Source organism: Stegodyphus dumicola, chromosome 4 (genome assembly GCF_044657685.1).
Source record: "Stegodyphus dumicola isolate Sdum_Otavi_A_Nest chromosome 4, ASM4465768v1".
In the NCBI taxonomy this organism is placed as follows: Eukaryota; Metazoa; Arthropoda; class Arachnida; order Araneae; family Eresidae; genus Stegodyphus; species Stegodyphus dumicola.
The window spans coordinates 153,649,971-153,669,865 of NC_140771.1; the positions used below are offsets into that span (position 1 = coordinate 153,649,971).

Genomic DNA, 19,895 nt, shown 5'->3' on the forward strand with positions numbered 1-19,895 from the left:
ATTACAATTTTTTATATAGCTATAATTTTTAATTTCTCTGGCATTCTTATTTATTTCTTTAATTTTCGTTTATGAAGCACTCTGTTTAATTTTTCTTCTTTGCTCACCAGCTGCTGAGCGGTTAAGTCGCTGAACAGTGATAATTCAATTATAACAGGATAGCTGCATGGGGGTTCTTATGTGTAACGTGGATATGAGTTAGGTTTCTTTAGAAAGTCTCTACGAAGGCATCCCTTCCATTAGAAAGATAGCTCTCACGTACTTTACCATAATCAAATAAACCAACCAGACCATATTTCTTCTGCTTTCTCAATTTACAATTTTGTTGCGTTTTTAAAACATTTCGTACTAATGTCGTCGTCAAGATTCGGAGAACGCCACGCATGCTCACTTTAGCCTACCTAGCGTGCTGTCAACTTGTTTTACGATACACCGAGAGACATCACGAGAAACAGAAGTCAAGATAACGGCTTATGTATGCTAGCCGGTAAGCCAAAAGGATATTATATTATTAATTTTATGTTATATATACATACATACATATATATATGTGTGTGTGTATAAACAATTTTAGATGCACCGATGTGGGAACGCTGAGAAGTAGAAACGCAGAAATACTAATGGCGTAGCGCGTAGATAGCATAGAACCTTGATCCATACTGAAGAGGAAGAATTCTGATTGCGTAGAAGGCTAAACTGTTGAATCCCTAATGAATAAGAAACTTGGCAACCTAGTAATTTAGTAACCTAGTAAGATTAAATATTGGCAACCTAGTAAGCTTAGCAACCTAGTAAGATTGGCTAGCTTGGCAACCTAGTAAGATTAAATATTCATTTCTATTTCAATTGACATTTGTAGCCACAACATACTTGACACTCTAATCGTGCCTATTCAAGGACATTTATATTTTTCGTACTGTTGCGATAGGAAGAGAGCACAGCGAAATAGCTGCATGTGACAGAGATTAGTCTAGAAATGGCGCAGTCCAGAACAGTTATTACTACTTTTAGAATACGAAAAGGAAATACCCAAATTATAAATCAGGAATTAAGAGGCTATTACTAAATTAAATTATAATGCTGGGTTATGTATTTTTATCTTATACATATATAGCTATCTTTATTTGTTAGTACTGTATATTTTAAATAAAATAATGTACTATAAAACGTATCTAGGATTGATGCCCACATCGCGTCGATGTTAATACGCAAAGAACCCAATTTTGATGAAACCCTACAGCGGTGAAAAGAAGTGGCATATTTATAATGGATTACGAATGTTCCACTAAATCGTAAGTGATTCATTAGAAAGATAAAAAGTATTCTGTTCAAGTTATTTCGTTATAAACTGAAGTTTATTCATACAGAAATGGTTGAAGCAGAAATTGCGAAACTTAAGACAGAACTGAAAGTTATTCATTCAGCCATAACTTAAGTAACATATCTACTGAATCTTTAAATACTTCTAGTAATATTGGAAACACAGAAGAATAATTAGACATTTTGAAAGCAAAAGTTGTTTCCTTTAAATGGTTAAATAAAAAAACAAATTACAGAATTAAGTGACGTAAGCGCCACTGAATCTAAAATCGAAAGTGCCTTGGAATGCGAGAAAAGATTGTAGACAGTTTGAGGCGCACAAAATTATTAAAAGAAAAACAAAATGTTAACAATTCACTAGTTTTTAATGGTTCCTCTCATGATAATAGTAATGTATCTGTCCATTGTTTTTGTGTTATTAAGAGAAGCTCTAATTATAATGTTAAATTGCCATAAATTACGATTGATAAATTTTATGGAAACGCTGGGGTGGGGCAAACATTTTATAATACGTAGTACTTTTAATACGACAATAAATAAAAATGAAAAGTTATCTAAAGTTGATCAGTTATTTGCTTAGTTTATTAGGTGGTGCACTTTCAGAAACTGTTGAAGGATTTTCATTATTATCCCGAGAATTATGACGAAGCACTTAAAATTTTTAAGAAATTTGGTCCGAAAGATATTCTTATTAATTCATACATGCATATACTGTTAAATTTACGACCTGAAGTTTGAATGATATTCATGCTTTGAAAGAATTAGGCGATAACTGTATTCATTACGAATCAAAACTAAATCACATGAAAATTTATTTTATCTTTTGTTAATGAAATATATTGCTAGGAACGTAGCGCTTGATTTTGCTCGTCAGAGAGCGAGCAGTGAAAATTTTAATGTCGATGATCTTATGAATTTTGTAAAGTTGGAAATCGAAAGTCGCGAAAAAACATCGTTAAATTTCTTTTCCTCCAAGAGTTATGCGAATTTGCCTGAAAAGCACTTTATGTCTTCTAATGAAAAATGAAGGAATTTCCATATTTAAAATTTTTTCAAGGCTAACTCGATTATCGGCGCCACTCATTCCAATAACGTAAACAAAATTACAGCTGCTTGAGGTTTTTCTTGTTTATTTTGTGGAAGCGAAGTTCACGTTTCGGAAAAAATGTGTTATGTCACCGGAAGAAAGGAAAAAGAGTTTGAAAGTTCTAATCAGTGCTTTCTTGGTTTCGAAAGTTACTGCAGAACAAGAAATTGCTTTTCTCAATTGAAATGTTCAAAATGTAATTAATAAGTAATAATAACTATCATAACATACTGCGATACGAAGATAAGAAAAGGCTTAATAAGGAAGAAATATTATTACAATAATTATTGATCGTGTAATAAATAAATTAATATTTTAAAATGCGGTTTCAATATTTTATGTCAACAAATTCTGAGAAAATAATCTGAATAATGGAATATTATAAATATTATTATATTAATTAAGAGATTTATTACATTATCTAAAATGTTTGCAGTTTTCAACTGAAAAATAACTGCCTCTAACATGTATTCATGTTTAAACAATTAGGATAACGAAAATCACTTTTACGTTGCGATTCTTCACTCCCACCTTCTAATCTAAACAAAGTCTATACGAGGCAGGTGTATCACTCAGTTCTTGGAAAACCAAAACAGACAATAAACACATCTTATGATGTATCAGCCACTAAGCCAAAGGACCATTGACCAACTGAGCCAAGGAATTTTGATCGATTCTTTGGTTCCATATCAAGTTCTTTTATTGATACTCTGTTTAAGGTTGATGCTATGATGGAAATTTTGAAATTTTTGTTATTCAAGGAAAGCGGAAGTACTAAACAGATTCTTATGAGCTTGAGGCTACGCAATACATTGACCTTTTAGGAAATAGAAATTTTGTATATTTATCGGCTTGTTTGCATCGTGTAAAATCATTAACTTGTGATTAAACAGTATATAAATAAAAACAAATGTAATAAATGCCCGTAATACTAAAGTACACTCTTAAACAACAACAACAACAAAAAAAAAAAAAAAAAAACCGCACCACGACGCACCGAGAAGATATAAAGCAAATTCGACACAAATTGATATGCATACAGGTTTCGACGGGAAATGCAAAATTTTACATTTTGGCTGCCAATGAATGAACGGTTGTCGCTACAGCGCATCTGATCTGCGCAACTGGCAGGATATTTAAGAGGAGAAATTACGATTCCAGGTCATAAATTCTTCACGAATTTCATTCCGTGTACTCTAATAGACAGTAACTATGCCTCAAATACAGGTGCGCGAACGATATGCTCAGATGTCAGAATTTGAGAGAGGTCCTGTAGTTGGGCTCAAAGAAGCCGGTTGGTCTTATCGGCGAATAGCTCGACAATTGAGCAGCAGCGATGCCACTATTAGACGATGTTGGCAGGAATGGGTGAACCATAGCCGCACACAGCGTCAAGAAGGAAGCGGTAGGCCTAGAGAAACGACAGACCGAGCAATTGTCAGAGCGGCACTCACAGCCTCACATGCATCGTTATCATCGATTGTACGTGCAACTAGTGTCTCAGTGACCGCAAGGATCATTCATTTACGGCTCACAAAAAAAGAGGCTGAGGTCAGGGCGAGTCTTGCGCCGACTACCATTGATCTCTGTAAAACGTCAAGCCCGTTTGCAGTGGTGTCGGGCTCATTCGCACTGGAATGTCACTCACTGGAGTAGAATAATCTTCAGTGATGAGTCCCGCTTTGAACTGAGCCCCGATGACCAGCGAAGGCGAGTCTGGAGATGCCCCGGACAGCGGTGTGATACCAACCTGACTGGCTTTCGGCAGACAGGCCGACAACCAGGATTGATGGTCTGGGGTGCCATTTCATTTCATAGTAAGACCCCTTTGGTTGTCATCCGTCGCAACCTTACAGCACTGCGGTACGTCGAAGTTCTGAAGCCCGTTGTGTTGCCCTTCATGTCACGCCACCCTGGGCTTACATTTCAGAAAGATAATGCCCGCCCCCACATTGCACATGTTTTTACTGCTTGCGTTAGTGCTTTCCGAACATTACCTTGGCCAGAAAGGTCGCCGGATCTCTCTCCTGTTGAGCACGTTTGGAGCATTATGGGCAGGGCCCTCCAACCAGCTCGGGATGTTGACGATCTAACGCGCCAGTTGGACAGAATTTGGCCCGATATTCCTCAGGAGGACATCCGTAACCTCTATCAGTCGATGCCAAGCCGAATAACTGCTTGCATAAGGGCCAGAGGTGGACAAACGCGTTACTGACGTTTACACTTTGTGAAGCTCTATCACTTCAATAAATCATGCAATTTTTCTCAAACTGTAATCATTTGTTTTTCTGTACATGTACATCACTTCTACCGATTTTCGTCCCATTCGGATAACTCCTTCTTGGTGCGTCGTTTTTCTTGTCTAGGAGTGCAACTAACGCTTAATATGACTTTTTTAAATTACAGTTATTATTAAGTTTTTAGATGTTTCATTTTATGTTATTTATATGTCAATATGTACACTGTTTTCTCAGACGATCCATTTTACTGCCTTGTACGAAGTAAAGGAAGTAATGTAATCGCGAAAGATTTTGGTTATCATATTTCAAAGAAAATATCCATTTTGACCACTTTCAAATGCAGTTTAATGATGCTTTTGCGTCCCATCTATACGTAAGGATAGAATAAAGGACTCTTTTTTCCAAAATGGATTTCAAAATGGATTTAAAATAAATTCAGAAGAGATTTTTTCGTGACGTCTGTATGTACGTATATATCTCACATAACTCAAAAACGAGTAGCTTCAGAAAGTTGCAATTTTTATATATATTACTGCTATAAAGTGTAGATGTGTACCTCCATTTCTGGTCGCAATCGGCCGCACCAAAAGTATATAAGCATATATATATATATATATTTTAGTAAATAAATTATTATTATCTTACTTTGCAGCTATAGCGCAAGTATTAGGAAATTTATTTCGACTTCAATGAATTTCAATTAATTCATTCAATCTTTGATATGTGTTACTCGGCTCGGTGAGCTCGATTTTTTATTCTCATATGGCGATAAATCGTGCATTTTTTGCTTTAAAAATGATTGAAATATGTTGTTCTCATGTTCCGGTAACGGTTCGTATGCCTTTGATTAATCTGCATGCAATGAGAATTATCAATAATTTAAAAGTTGTTCAAGTGCGGCAAAACCTAGCTTATAGCCATATTTGTTTACATTTGAAACTTAGCAGAAGAGTGAATTAAGTCAGTTTCTGCACGTTTAGTGTCTTCACCGAGTAGGACCAAAATGAAACTTTTAGTTTTGTGCATCTAAAAATCTGCCTTCTTGGCTGCTGGCCGAATTGCTTGTTTTGCGTAGAAACTCTAAATTTAATTGTGAAAATTGTTTTAACTGTATTTGGTGTTTTATGTTTTTCTGTATTTTAAAATTTTTAATGAAGATATTTTGAGTTTTTATGTATTTTTGACTTGCCGCGAACTGAGAACTGAATTAATTGAATGAGAAATGTATCTCTAATGAAATTCGAGGAAATAGGTTTAAATTAAATGCAGCAAAAATGCTTATAATTTAATATTCCGTACAAGGAGAACTTGAGGTGTCCGCATCAGATATTTTTCTTATCAAATCGTATACAGCAAACCAATCTAATTTAGCGAACCAAACTGAATATCCGTTGAAGTTCGTTTCAGACGATTTCGTCTGTATTATCATTCTATGGAATTAAATATACTGAAAAAGAAGAGTACATATTTGAGCGACTACTCCGTTTTCCTTCACAATATCCAAGATACAAGTAAATCTCAATGAGCACTGCGTTCCTCAAACGATGCATACATCTCAAAATACGTACAACCTGTAGAGCCTTGGCAATAAATAATCAGTCTGTAGCACAGAAGTTTTGTGATACAATGTAGCCTCATGTACGCTGAATGTTTCAATAGTATTTTTATAATTATTAAAAAAGTGTTTCGCAAGTTTTTATCAATTTCTGACTCCCGGTATCAGCTCCATCACAGCTGAAAATATATGCAAACTTGCTCCATTTTGTGAGCGGCTGTAATCTAGCTACTTCCAGCGTGGCAAACATTTGTGCTGAAATATTAAACTACGTCTTCCTTGAAGTAATTTATCTGTATCTGGCACCCACACGTTTTGTAAAGATTCAGTTCTTTTTTCTGTATTTCATTATCAGTAACATATAAAGCAAAGTCGTTAGGCTCTGCAAAAGAAATTGTGGTTTTCTCTAAATATTCCATTCTCAAAGAACTTGAATGTTGAAATGACAAGCTGATTTTTGGAAGAGGAAAATATCTGATTCTCTTTATTTCTTTCGGTATGCTTCCTTGAAACTTCATTTTTGAATTCTTCTTCTCTTGGAATTTTTTAAAAAAGAAGTCGTTAGCTTATTTTGTCCTTTTTTATCGCTCATAATACGTACTAATTTGTCTCAAATTAATTCAGAGTAATTAATGAATTGAAATGAATGAGCAGATCGCAGGATATATACTGCGTACATAACAAATAAGTAAACAGTTGCTCGGCTTGAAAGCAGTGTGCTATATTAGTTTGACACAAATATATCAAACTGTTCTTGACAACACAGGGAACAAAACGTAGTTTTAAAGAGGGGAATTTTAGTATACGTTCATTATGTTTTGGCGATATTCAAATATTTTTGTGCTTATTTTTTTCAATTCCGCATTGTATTAAAACCTAGATATTTTTATGTAAACAAATCCGCGCAATTCAAAAGTGAAAATGTACTTCATTTAAATGAAAGTTTAAATTTTACTTTATTAAACGTAATTTGTTTAAAATTTCGGTATACAGCAGTCCTTATGGGAGGTTACAACTTATGTCCCCTATCGCTACGCCCCTACGCACAGGAAGTAAGGATTTTTAGTCCAGAACATCACTCTTATTTACCACTCAACAGCACCATATGACACCTACGCATTACCATTATGAAATCTGCTTATTCTTGTCCCTTCTACCTGCCTTTACAATTTTTCCAAGTATTCTTGAACCACTCTGCGTAAATATAATATCGTAAAACGTATATAAGAGTAAGTATATTTCTCGTCACAAAAGAATTCGATTTCTTTTTTTCTTTCTTCTTATAAAATTATTCTATTTAAATTTTTTTGTGGATTTTAGGGTTTCGTATTCCTGGAACAGCAGTTTGTTACATGTTTTTAAAGTTAATATATGATCTGAATTAAATCATACTGAAACTCTTTTTATTTTGAATTTTGATCGACATGTTACTGATGATAGCGCAACTTACCTGGGCGAGTCTGTGTGGAGCATTCTGTCTTCTTGCCAAATCGAGGAAGAGGGGGATGGCGCTGTGATATTGACCTGGGAAAGGAACTTCCTGCCCATACCAGGATCGGGGAAGTCGTTTCCACCTCGCATTTCCGATTCTTCTTCAAGACTTCGAGCTCGTCCCCATTTGTGCTGCTCGTTCTGAACCCACTGACCGAATCTGAATTTGATCTCTTTTTTTTTCCTGCATAAGATGCATAACCAGAATATCTGGAAAGATGAAAAAGAAATTAAAGTGCTAAAATTCATGAGATATATATATACTGTAAATGAATGTGTGAGGGATATTGTGAGCAGGAACGTGAAACAGACACGGCATGTAGAGTTTCAGGATTTTCAGAAGCTGTATAAGAAAATGAAGTCTTCAACACCACCTCAAAGCCGGAGACTCTTTTAATAAGCAATTGTTAGAATCAGAGCCTTGGATAATTTACACAAATTGGAAAATTTAGGAGTTATTCAGAGATTCAATTTGTTATTGAAGAATTTCTTAAAAAATTTGCATTTTGAGTTAATTAGGGAAAATTTACTCGAATCTGATCATGCTATGAATTTGATAGAAAGTATTATTTAAGTAATTCTGAATCATTGTTGTGAACTAGGTTTAATTGGAGAGATTATATGCATAGCAAGTTAACTCTCTTGTTAAAGTTTGATTGTCTTAAATAAGTAAAATGGTAATTTTTCTATTTCGCATTTATATAAAACTAGCTGAAGTACTCGGTGCTGCACAAAATTTAAGCAGAGTGAACAGACTTCACTTATGGAGATGATAGTATTTTTTCCGAAATCTCAGGTAAATAACAATTTTCCTTTTATTTTGGTTCAAGGCGAATTATGCAAAATTTTAACAAGCTTGAATAAATCTAGATTTTATTTAGATAGAAAACAAATATTACTTTTATCGAACTTTTTATCACAATTCTTGAGGGTGCAAGATGTTTTTTGTTTTTTTCCCCTCCTAAGCTTAAATGAACAAACTATGCGGCGTGCTGACTTCTAAGCAAACTACTGTACCATAGTCGTATCTCCGTCAAAGAAACAAGACCTGTTCTAGACTAAATATTTATCTTTATATACAACTATGTACAGATTACAATTTAGAAAACTTTAAAATACATTTTCACTACAGTAGAGCGCGCAAACCAGCGTCCGCTCTTTTCTCTTTCACATCTCAATCTCTTTTTTTCTCACACCTGCAACCAGGGGGGAAAGTCCACGCCCCTCTTCGAGAAGACGAGAAGAGGGTCCTTTGTCCCTTCTTTTAGGGTGGATGACCAAGTGTTCTTCAGAGAAGGGGAACGTTACACTACATATAACAGGCCATGTGAAAAATATGTCGTTTTAAAGTGTCAAGTTATATGAATTTTTAAATAAATTTTAGCCACTCTTTGTATTAAATCGAAATATTAATGATTTCTTAATTTCTCATCTCATACATAATTTTTCCTACTCAAGGTCAGCACCAGATTTTTTGCCGTCCAATGCAGTTCTTAAGTTCTGCTGCCAAATGACTCCTTAAATTATAAAAAAAAAATTCTCCTTCTAATTACCACTGCACTTGTTGCGCTGGCTATGACGTCGTTCCTATTCCTACCCAACATCCTAGATTCAAAGATGTTATCACGTTCAGAATCTTGCAAAACTGAATCAGATTCAGACCTATCCGCGAAGTTGCATACCTCAGCTTTGCTAGAACTTTCGGTACTTCCTTATTATTATTCTTATCTGCCACACAAAATGATTAAACTAGTGCCTTTTTGACACACACAGCGAAATCAAGCCCATGGGAAAATGCAATAGTTTGAAATTGAAGGGCATATTTGAATTGTTGGGTATCAGTGAAATGCGAAGAATGAATACATCTTCACCTACGGTAGTTCCTATGATGGTGGTAGCCTCGATTACGTTCTGCAAGATATTCTACTTTCAGTTTTGTTCCGTTGAACAGTTTTCGTGGGTGGATATTACATACACTGAAGTGACAAAAGTCATGGGATACCTCCTAATATTTTGTCGGTCCTCCTTTTGCCCGGCGAAGTGCAGAAACTCGACGTGGCATGGACTCAACAAGTCGTTGGAAGTCCTCTGCAGGAATATTGAGCCATGCTGCCTCTATAGACGTCCATAATTGTGAAAGTGTTGACGGTGCAGGGTTTTGGGCACGAACTGACCTCTCGATGATGTCCCATAAATGTTCGATGGGATTCATGTCAGGCGATCTAGGTGGCCAGATCATTCGCTGGAATTGTCCAGAATGTTCTTCTAACCAATCGCGAACAATTGTGGCCCGATGACATGGTGCATTGTCATCCATAAAAATCCCATCGTTGTTTGAGTACGTGAAGTCCATGAATGGCTGTAAGTTATCTCCAAGTAGCTGAAGGTATCCATTTCCAGTCAATGATCGGTTCAGTTGCACCAGAGGACCGAGTCCATGCCATGTAAAAACAGCCCAGATCATTATGGAATCACCACCAGCTTGAACAGTGCCTTGTTGACAACTTGGGTCCATGGCTTCGTGGGGTCTGCGCCACACTCGAACACTACCATCAGCTCTTACCAACTGAAATCGTGACTCATCTGAACAAGCCATTCGTCCATTCGTTTAGGGACCAACCGATATGCTCACGAGCCCACGAGAGTCGCTGCAGGCGATGTCGTGCTGTCAGTAAAGGCACTCGCGTCGGTCTTCTGCTGGCATAGCCCAAGGAAGACAACTTTCGCCGCACTGTCCTATCGTCGGACACGTTACTCGTGCGTCCCACATTGATTTCTGCGGTTATTTGACGCAGTGTTGCTTGTCTGTGAACATTGACAACTCTACGCAGACGTCGCTGGTCTCGGTCGTTAAGTGCAGGTGATCGGCCACTGCGCTGTCCATGGTGGGATGTTATGCCTGAAATTAGATACTCTAGGCACACTCTTGACACTGTGGATCTCAGAATGTTGAATTCCCTAACGATAACCGAAATGGAATAATATACGCATGGATATCCATGCGTATAGCTCCAACTACCATTCCGCGTTCAAAGTCTGTTAATTCTCGTCGTGCGGCCATAATCACATCAAAGCCTCTTCACATAAATAACTTGAACACAAATGAAAGTCCTGCCAAAGCACTTCGCATTTATACATTTTCTAAGTGATACTACTGCCATCTGTACATTTGCATATTGCTATCCCATGACTTTTGTCACTTCAGTGTAAATATGTGATACGGATTCTGGTTTTAAAAGTAAGCTTGTGTGGTGGAATCTGAGGGCCCAAGAGCATTTCAAAATTCTGTCGGATAATGCACGGCTTGCTCTGCATCCATTACTGAATCAATGGATGAAAAGGTGCACATGTAGCGCTCTCGCGTTTTGGCTCTAAAATGGCCTTTTAACGCAACCATCGATGTTAATTGCAATTCTCCCGTTTAAACGGAATCACGTTAGCTATTAGGTCGGCTAGTGACTTCACCTTATTGTAGAAATTTGAAATTTGAGGAAACTATTTCTTTTCCTCAGTAGCATCTCAATGGGTATGAAATGATACCTAGCTTAACTAATCTAATCTATGATGCATTAACTAGCCCCTTCCCAAAACTCTCTTTTGACAATTGCAGAAACGTCGGACATACTTGACAAAAAAAGTAAGTAAAGAAAAGAGAGAGAAAATTATTACCAATCACTTAAATGTATTAAAAATTAGCGTATGAAGCCAATATGATTTAACTGATTTATGGCAATCCAAGCTGAAGACCACGCTAAGTAACAGTAAAATGAGAAAGGGCAATTTAAAAATCCGCGCCGTATGTAAATGGCTTTCAAGCACCCGTTTTCGGAGAAAATTCCAAAACCCAGAGAAAACTCGTAGAAAATTCTGAAGCAAAAAAGTATGACAGAGACAAAAACAGCAAGAAGAAAACTAGAAACGGATGATCAAACAAAAGAAAGAATGAAAGAATATATGTTCCGTTCAGATGATTAGATTTGCCATAGGAATTCTGAAACGGGAATTATAAATTCGCATCGATGGCTTTGTGAAAGATCCATTTTAGCGTAAGGAAGTCGAGGAGAACTATTAGAGTGTCGAGGTAGTCCGTAATATAAAAAGTCACCAAGAGGGTCTTATACCACATCTGTAAAGATATCTATGTAAATTATGGATTAATATCCGTCGATCAATTATTTGAAGAGTTGAATATGGTTTTGTTAGCAGTTATGTCTTTTTTTTTTTTTATCTGGAAACAGTCTTTCAGAAAATCTCCATCGAGTTTGGCCGATTTCTTCGTTTTCGACAGGTTTTTCGAAATATTTGCGAAAAACTGATAGAGATTCTTAAATTCTGCTTTAAAGGTCTTAAACTGTTGTAAACAGCAAACGAACACCAGGTCATCTAACAGTTTTACTAAGAATTGACAGCAAAAACGCAACAAAGGCAACGTGAATCTAGGATGAAGTGATTTAAAATTGAAACTGTGTAGAAATATTAATATTATTGTATGCGTAGGGGTTTATAATAGACTGAGTGCACACTTCACGGCCGAATTCGAAACGACGGAATTAACCAGCTCATATTTCGTTTCGGCTTTGAAAAATATCAGCAGCTTCCAGGGTAAGGCCTTCCAGATATGGCGTCGGCGTTTCCATGTGGTGTACAAGGGGTTTGTGTTCCATCACTTCCGATGACGGATAGTGATGTCATGTTCTTGGAGCCTGTATCCATATGGCTATTTCGCCTTCGGATTTCTTGAAATTTAAAAGCCAGGTCAGCGATGCAAGATCTGTCCGCAGCAGAAATTTTCTGCCATGGAGATAATGATAAGAGTCGGTTTAACTATGATTCTACGGTTTAACTATGACAAGGAAATCTTTTCTGGTGACACAGTAATTCCTCTCCAGTTCCGATAGCTACTTATTCCAGTTTGCTATGACACGTTCTTGACCATTTTTCTCTCGGGACAAAACAGCATCGACACTTTCATTGCTCGCATCCGTGTCGAGAATAAATAGTTTACCGAGCTGAGGATATGTCAGGATTGTGGTAGATACGAAAGCCTTCTTCAATTTGCAAAATGCATCTTCACATTCTTTATTAGTACCTCTGTCAGCTTATGAAGAGATCTTACAATGGAAGAAACGTCCTTCAAATATCTAGTGCAAAGCACTAGGAAACTTCTCAACTGATGGGAATTTTTGGAGCGTCTCCAGTCTTTAACTGCTGACACATTTTCTGGATTCGAACACACGCCTTCGACAGACATGACATCTCCGAGGAACGTCACTTCATGTCTGAACAATTTATATTTGGCAGGACTTAATTTTAGATAGGTTTTTTCCAACTTCTGAAGCACTTTCCTGATATTTCCTAAACGCTCCTCAATATTTCCCGACAATGATGATGCCATTCAAGCTCGTATATCAGACAGGCTGCGTATGAAAGACCTCTCAACATGGTCTCCGTGAGTCTTTCAAATGTTGCCGGGGTATTACATAATCCAAACGGCTTCACTTTGAATTGCCAAAGTCCTTGTTCGGTAGTAAATGCCGTCTTTTCTCGGTAATAAGAATGTATGTCTACCTGCCAGTATCCTCTCATTAAATCAAGCGCCGAGAAACCACATCCTTCCAGAAAGCGTGTCCACAATATCGTCAGCGTTAGGAAGAGAGTAGCCGTCTTTCTTCTCGTCTTCTTGTTCAATTGGCGACAGCCAACACAAAATCTAGTTGAACTTTCTTTCTTCCTGATGAGGACAATGGGAGAAGCCAAGGACTTACAGAAGTTTCGAAAATTGTTGCATAAGCAATCGGTAGACATCTTGGATTTTACTTAATTCATGGATGACCTCCCGTATTAATTCTGTTCTGAGCCAAATTGATTCGACCTACGTTAGAAGATGTGCGGGATAAAACATCTTGGAATTTTTTAATCACACTTTTGGCAGCACTCCTCTTTTCATCGCTTATTTGTGCATTCTGCAATAACTCCGATATTAGGGTCTCCGAAGACAGAGATTAGCAGACTATCGGGTCCTTTAACACTGGGTACTGGAGCACACGTTACAACCCCTTCGCCTTTCATAATGATTTTCACTTTGTCACTGACATTAACAACTCTCTTCCGAATGACGGTCTTCGATACATCGACGAGTGACGATTCTAATAGCGCTCTTCGTGCGGGGTTGCTGCTCTTGAGATTTTTCATGATAGCATTATATTATTCCACTGTATTATTACACGGAAATTTCTGTTTTCGGCTATGGGCCCAAGAAGCAAAAATTATATTTTTGAAGGTACTGTGGTATTGTTTTGAGCCATGATTTGGTGGACGGATTTAATTCATCATTAATTCCGAATAAGGCTATGTCCTAAGAGTCAGAATGCAGTTCATTACTTTTTAAAGTCCAAGGAAAAGTTGTATTTCCTTATAAAGTCTAATCCGAGTATTCAAGGACCTGAAATGCCGTCTGAAGGTAGGCGGCACTTCCAAATTTGATGTTAACGTTCAATTTTCCATCGATGTCGATTTTATCACCGGACATCGGACATAGATTTTATTATTGGAGGATAAAGCAGGGCGGCATCCAGATGAGCTTAGCTTTTGGTTGTTGAGCGAAATCTTTTAGAATGATAGTAACATTGGTTCCTGTATCGATGGTTATATTGCAAGGAGCTCCGTTGTTATGTCCCTATGATGAAAAGGCTATTATTGCCGCTCTTCACTGTAAGAATCTGAAATGCTTTAAACTGGGGTTTTTCATTATCTGGTAACATCCGCCCTTCGAGATGTCCACTAATTAGTTTCCCTCTTCCTTAATAGGCATCCTAACCTCCATGCCCTGGAGTGTTCTTCAGCTCCGTCGTATGTGCCTTCGGTACCACAGTTCCAGCACTTTATGGTCGATTTTTTTGTCACTAATATTCCATCTCAAGGCACTGACTTGTCTGATTAAATCCTCTAGGCGAGCAACGCTTTGATCCACTGGCTCTTACAAGGCTCTGATTGCGTGTCGGTCTCTACAAATTGCTTGTTGGGTTGCCTCGAATTTCATGGCGTACAATAGAGTGCTTTTTCCGCCTTTGACATCGGAATTCGCAGAACTTTCTGTATTTCAGGATCCGAGATGCCAAAGATAAAGTACTGCAAGGACAGGTTTTTCTTGTTTCTATCCAGCATTCCGAAAAGACGACATCAGACAGCCTTTCGAGCTTCTGGAGTGTTTTTGTGAGCTTCTTTAGGTGAGATTTTAACAGAAACCTGCTCTAGTCTTCTAAACACTTCTCCCCAAAGCGAAGCTCCAACCCCTCGGACAGACCCGTCGGACCCGTCGAAATCTAGCCTCTGGTTTTCGGGAAGAGTTTGAAGTATATCCTCTCCGTCTGTTCTCAGAGATGCTGCAAGATTGCTATCTTTAGCTTCGGAATCCCATTCGTTTGCTTTTGACACTATAGAGAACTGCGTCTTGTACTCTTGTTAGGAGGTCTTTCGTAGAGAGCTCTAGAGAGAGTTGGGACAACATATATTCGAATTTAAAGGCGTTAAAATTGTGACCAGCTGTCGTTATGGATTTCTACCTTCCATAACCTCGAATTTGTTTTCTATTATAGCAGGAATTTCTCTTTTTATTTCCTCTTGACATGCTTCAATCTTTTCTTGAAAAATGTTGCTTGCGTACGGGTTCGAAACAGACTGAATGCACACAGAACAGATGACAGCTTTATAAAATTTATTTTACCAAAAGAAACACTTCACAGTTCTGGAATTTTCCACAAAAATATCCGTGCAGCTCTTCCCAGTATCACAGAGTACAATCAGTAGATAACTTTCAAACTACTAAGAGTGTTAAACACAACGCAATGCAAAGCATCTAAAGAGGGAAGCTAACACGAATATCTCAATACTCCGAATTCAGCTCTGAATCAACACCAATTCCGAAACTGATGCCGGTGTTGGTGGCTGTAAGTGCTGCCGTTTTCCTGTAATACGAGCAACAAATAAATACACTTCACCTCTGTTATTAAGTAATGTAGGGTCTGTATGTATGCGTGTGTATGTACGTGTGTGTGCGTGTGTATGTATGTATGTTTTAGATTGTATGTATGCATGCATTCTGTGAGCGATCGCTTTAAATATGGGCTACGTAAGTACTGAAATTATTTGGGATTATGCAAGGATCATTAAATTATGCAATGAAATACGTTCCAAATGACATGGACTAGTTTCATAATTTATCAAGAACACGTTTGTGCTCATAATTTCTAGGATCATGTCATCAAAATTTATATGAAATGAGTCAGCTGCTTTTGCAAATAATAAAATTAATATAATTTCTTCTATATTTTCACTCACTTTTAAATAGCAAAAATTTTAAAAATTCCAGCATCAATTCAGCTTTTTTATTTTATTTTTGTGATATCTGGGCTAAGCTACAAAAATGCTTAGCATTTTAAAGTATGGCAGGCGTTTACAAGCTCTACTTAATCTTACATACTTGTCATTTCTGAACTTATGATTTATTGAAGATTTAGAAAGGGCTAAATTTAAAGGATTTAATCCAAGAAAAGCAAATTAAATCTCTGATCATAGCTCTTTTAAGTTTCTTTGGAGTAATTTCTTTAACCTATGGTTAAAAAAACTCTTTAATAGGTTCTTATTCATTATCTTTCTAAGTAGTTGTTTACCACATCTACTTTTGCGTCCTTTTTATTGACAATAATTTTAAAAAGTGTCAGAATTATTGCTTCTGTTTGCGAAAACGTGAAGCCCAGAACTTTTTTATCATTAAGTCATAAAAACTCTTATGCATGACTTTTAAGCAAAACATTCGGACTCATTTATGATTATAGTTGCACAGGGCACGTAGCAACTGAAGATCTTCATCAAATGATAAATCAATTTCGCATAAATACTTCAGAGAACCTGTTTTCTTTTATTTTGTGCTTAGAATTTGAAGTATTCAATAAACCTTCAGCTTATTGTAAGTATTATCTACATATTCTTTGTTCTCTGAATGCAAAACTAAGCATTTCATATCAACGCTGGATATTATTTTATTTATAAATCATAGTCGATATCACTACCGAAATAAGACGCTCTGAAGATGCACTACCACCTCCGAGAGAAATCCTGAACACTCGCAGATCGAAATCCGCATGCATACTTATCTCTCCCTGTGGAGTTCAAGTTAAAAAGCTGAACGCCATCTGACGGTGAACCAAGAAATAAATGGCTGTAGCATCAAGCAGTTTGTGCTTACTCAGCACTTAGATTAAGGACTGGGTTAGATGAAAGCTATCTATCGAGCAAAATATGACTGAGGTAAACAGCCTTCGGGCGAAATGGTATTTTCTCGACACGTAAAAGAAATCACGAAAACGTGGCATAACCATTTTATTCGGTACTCATTTTTTTTTTTAAAATGACATGATTTTATACGCAAATTGCTTTATGTATTTTTTTTTTTTTTTTTTTTTTTTTCAAATTTGTAGAAAAGATTGTTAGTTTTTTCTTCTGAGAAATGGTAAATGAAATCTTAGTAAAGTAAAATTAGTTAAAAGTCAAAATGTTAAACTCCGTTTTGTGAAATAAAAAATTCTTAAATACATTGCATATTTTTGGGAAAATAAATACGAATCTTAAATCAGTCTGCAAAGGGCTGCAATTCGGATTTGAATCCAGAATCGTCTCTTCAGCAGCTAAGTGTCCTTACCCACTCAAGAATTTCAAATAAGATTTACTGATAAAAACACCGGCTGGAATGACTGACTGTGAATGAAATTTTCTCTCATTTGAGTAGGACGTCTCTCAGAGAAGTAATATAACATTGAATGAATCCCTCTGTAATCCATTATTTATTCTTCTAATCTGAAACCTCAATAAGAAGTATATTTTGTTAGCATGAAAGAAGACGCAGCGACCATCAAGATAAAGATTTTAGTACCAATAGTTTCATATCAACTCTGGAATTCCTGAGACCAACATTATCTGCGCTTGTGTGATTTTTCCGAAATAAGACTAGGCATTATGCCTGAACTAAAACGTTTTCTTCAATTTACTATGTAATAGTGCCGAATTCCGCTGAGACTTTCACTTCAGTCGGCCTGCTCTTTGATATTGGAGAATTTTAGGATTATATACTGAGATTCAGTTAATCCGTTAAGTAATTATTATCTAGCCCTGAGATATTGCGAAGGAAATCCAAGTGTAATTCGGTTTTATTTCTACTTGAGAACTGTAGCACACTAAATACATTAATCTCCTTTAGTTGTTATTATAGTATTCATCTAGGTCGAAAGTTAATTTTTGTGAACTTAGACCAGTAAATCAATAAGACAACTATAATTATAAATGTAAAGGTTTTACATATTTACACATTCAAGCAAATTTGTCAACCGGCTATCACTGTACTAACCAAGGATATATTGGCTTTCGGGCAATGCTGCTACACAGTGAGCTGTATAATTGAGTCACATCTAGCTAATCATATTATATATTTTTTAGTTTAAATTTAAGTCAGACAATTTATCCTTTGGCAGTTATTAATCCTGAGTGAACTGAGTGCATTCTTAGCAAACTTAGGTGCAATTTTAATTGCGGTACTATTCCGTTTTGAGGACAATAAAAAATCGCCAAACTATTGTTGATGCCAATGCTGCCAAACATTGCGGCAGCCTTAACATAAGAAAGGAAGTATAATAGTAAATAATTATCTAAAGATTATTGTTTTAATTTATATGAAAGGTTAATTTCATATAATACTTTTTTATTATTATAATTTATATAAAAATGGCTAAACATAACTGAATGGAAGCATAAGAAAAAATAACTATTTCAGATCATTATTATAATTTATATAAAAAAGGCTAAACAACTGAATGGATTCCTGCATCGCTATTTCGTTACCGAGTTATCGCTAAAGCATAATTTCATCTCGTTGGTTGTTTAAACATAATTTTCTATAATAAATGACGCCTTTTTTTTTTTTTTTTTTTGAAAAAATTCTATTGCAGACTTTTCGTCATGGGCAATTCCCAAATTGTTAAATCCATAGGATATCAAAAAAGGATTTAAAATCAAAAAACGATTTAAAAATTAAATTAGTATATCAATGGTGTCTTAAGAAATATAGAACTATCTAAACATATGCAGTTTGAAATCAAGGCGTACGCTAGATTTGGCGCGCTGTTAAATGGGGCGTTTGCTAAATTTGGCGCTTTTGCGCATCCATTTTTGCTGATATTTTTTACGCTCCTCAAAACGGAATAGTACCTTAATTGCTTGTAGTTCGGAAATTATTTGTTATTGGAAATCATATGGCTGTTGCTTATTTTTATAGAATGATATTTAAATAAAGTAATCTAATTAATCCATTAGAGTACTAGGTACATTGCGCAAAAAGGCGAGGACAGTTTTATATCTCCCGTTCTACTAGGCCGATTGACGAAATTCAAATTGCCTTTTTAATGTCTCGAAAGCACGACTTAGGATATATATTAGATTTATATATGGCATCATTCTAACATAGGTATTTGACACAAAATCGGACTTTTTCTGAAATAACATGCAAATGTTTTTCCATATTTCGATTCTACGACTCAAATTATGCCTAAATAATAAATTTTATAAAATTTGGCGCGAAATTTACGGAGAAATTCAAATATTTATCTTGCCGTATTGTTTTCAGTTTGCGCCAAGAATAATTGACTTGGCGAACTTATAGCAACCTAATTTTCCTTTCCTCTTTTGCATTGCAGACGAACAAAAAAAAAGTCATATTTCATACTTTCAAATAATTTTAACAAAGTGTGTAAACAACATTTGGCGTTATTATCGCTCAAAAAAAAAAAAAAAAAAAAAAAAAAAAAAAAAAAAAAAATGCCAAATCTCAAAACGTGCCAATATGTAATTTTATGTATATCTTAGAAAATTTTGAATAAAAAATAATTTTTTTTCAGGTATGCCTAGAAATACATCCGCCTGAAAAAGAGGATTTTAAAAATTTTATAGGTTATAATACAAAACTTTCTCCGAAAAATTTACAAAAAATATTTAAAAATACAAATTTAAAACATAAATCATAAAAAATGTGCGATTTATATTTGGATTAAGCCTAAATTTTGAATTCTGGAAGAAGGAATCAAGTAAGTTTAATGAAAAAAGAAATATAAATAAATATATATCAAATAAATATAGCTAAAATTTTGAGAGCTAATTT

At 35.9% G+C, this 19,895-nt stretch overlaps 1 protein-coding gene across 6 annotated transcripts in view; it reads right to left on the reverse strand.

The window, feature by feature from the left end:
• The window catches only part of LOC118191120 (regulating synaptic membrane exocytosis protein 2-like), a 231,493-nt gene that overhangs the window by 104,494 nt on the left and 107,104 nt on the right, over positions 1 to 19,895 (reverse strand). For all 6 annotated transcript variants that reach the window (XM_035361922.2, XM_035361915.2, XM_035361928.2 and 3 more), the window contains exon 3: positions 7,653 to 7,903. In XM_035361922.2, the coding sequence (XP_035217813.1) occupies positions 7,653 to 7,903 (251 nt within the window). The remainder of the gene's footprint in view (positions 1 to 7,652; positions 7,904 to 19,895) is intronic.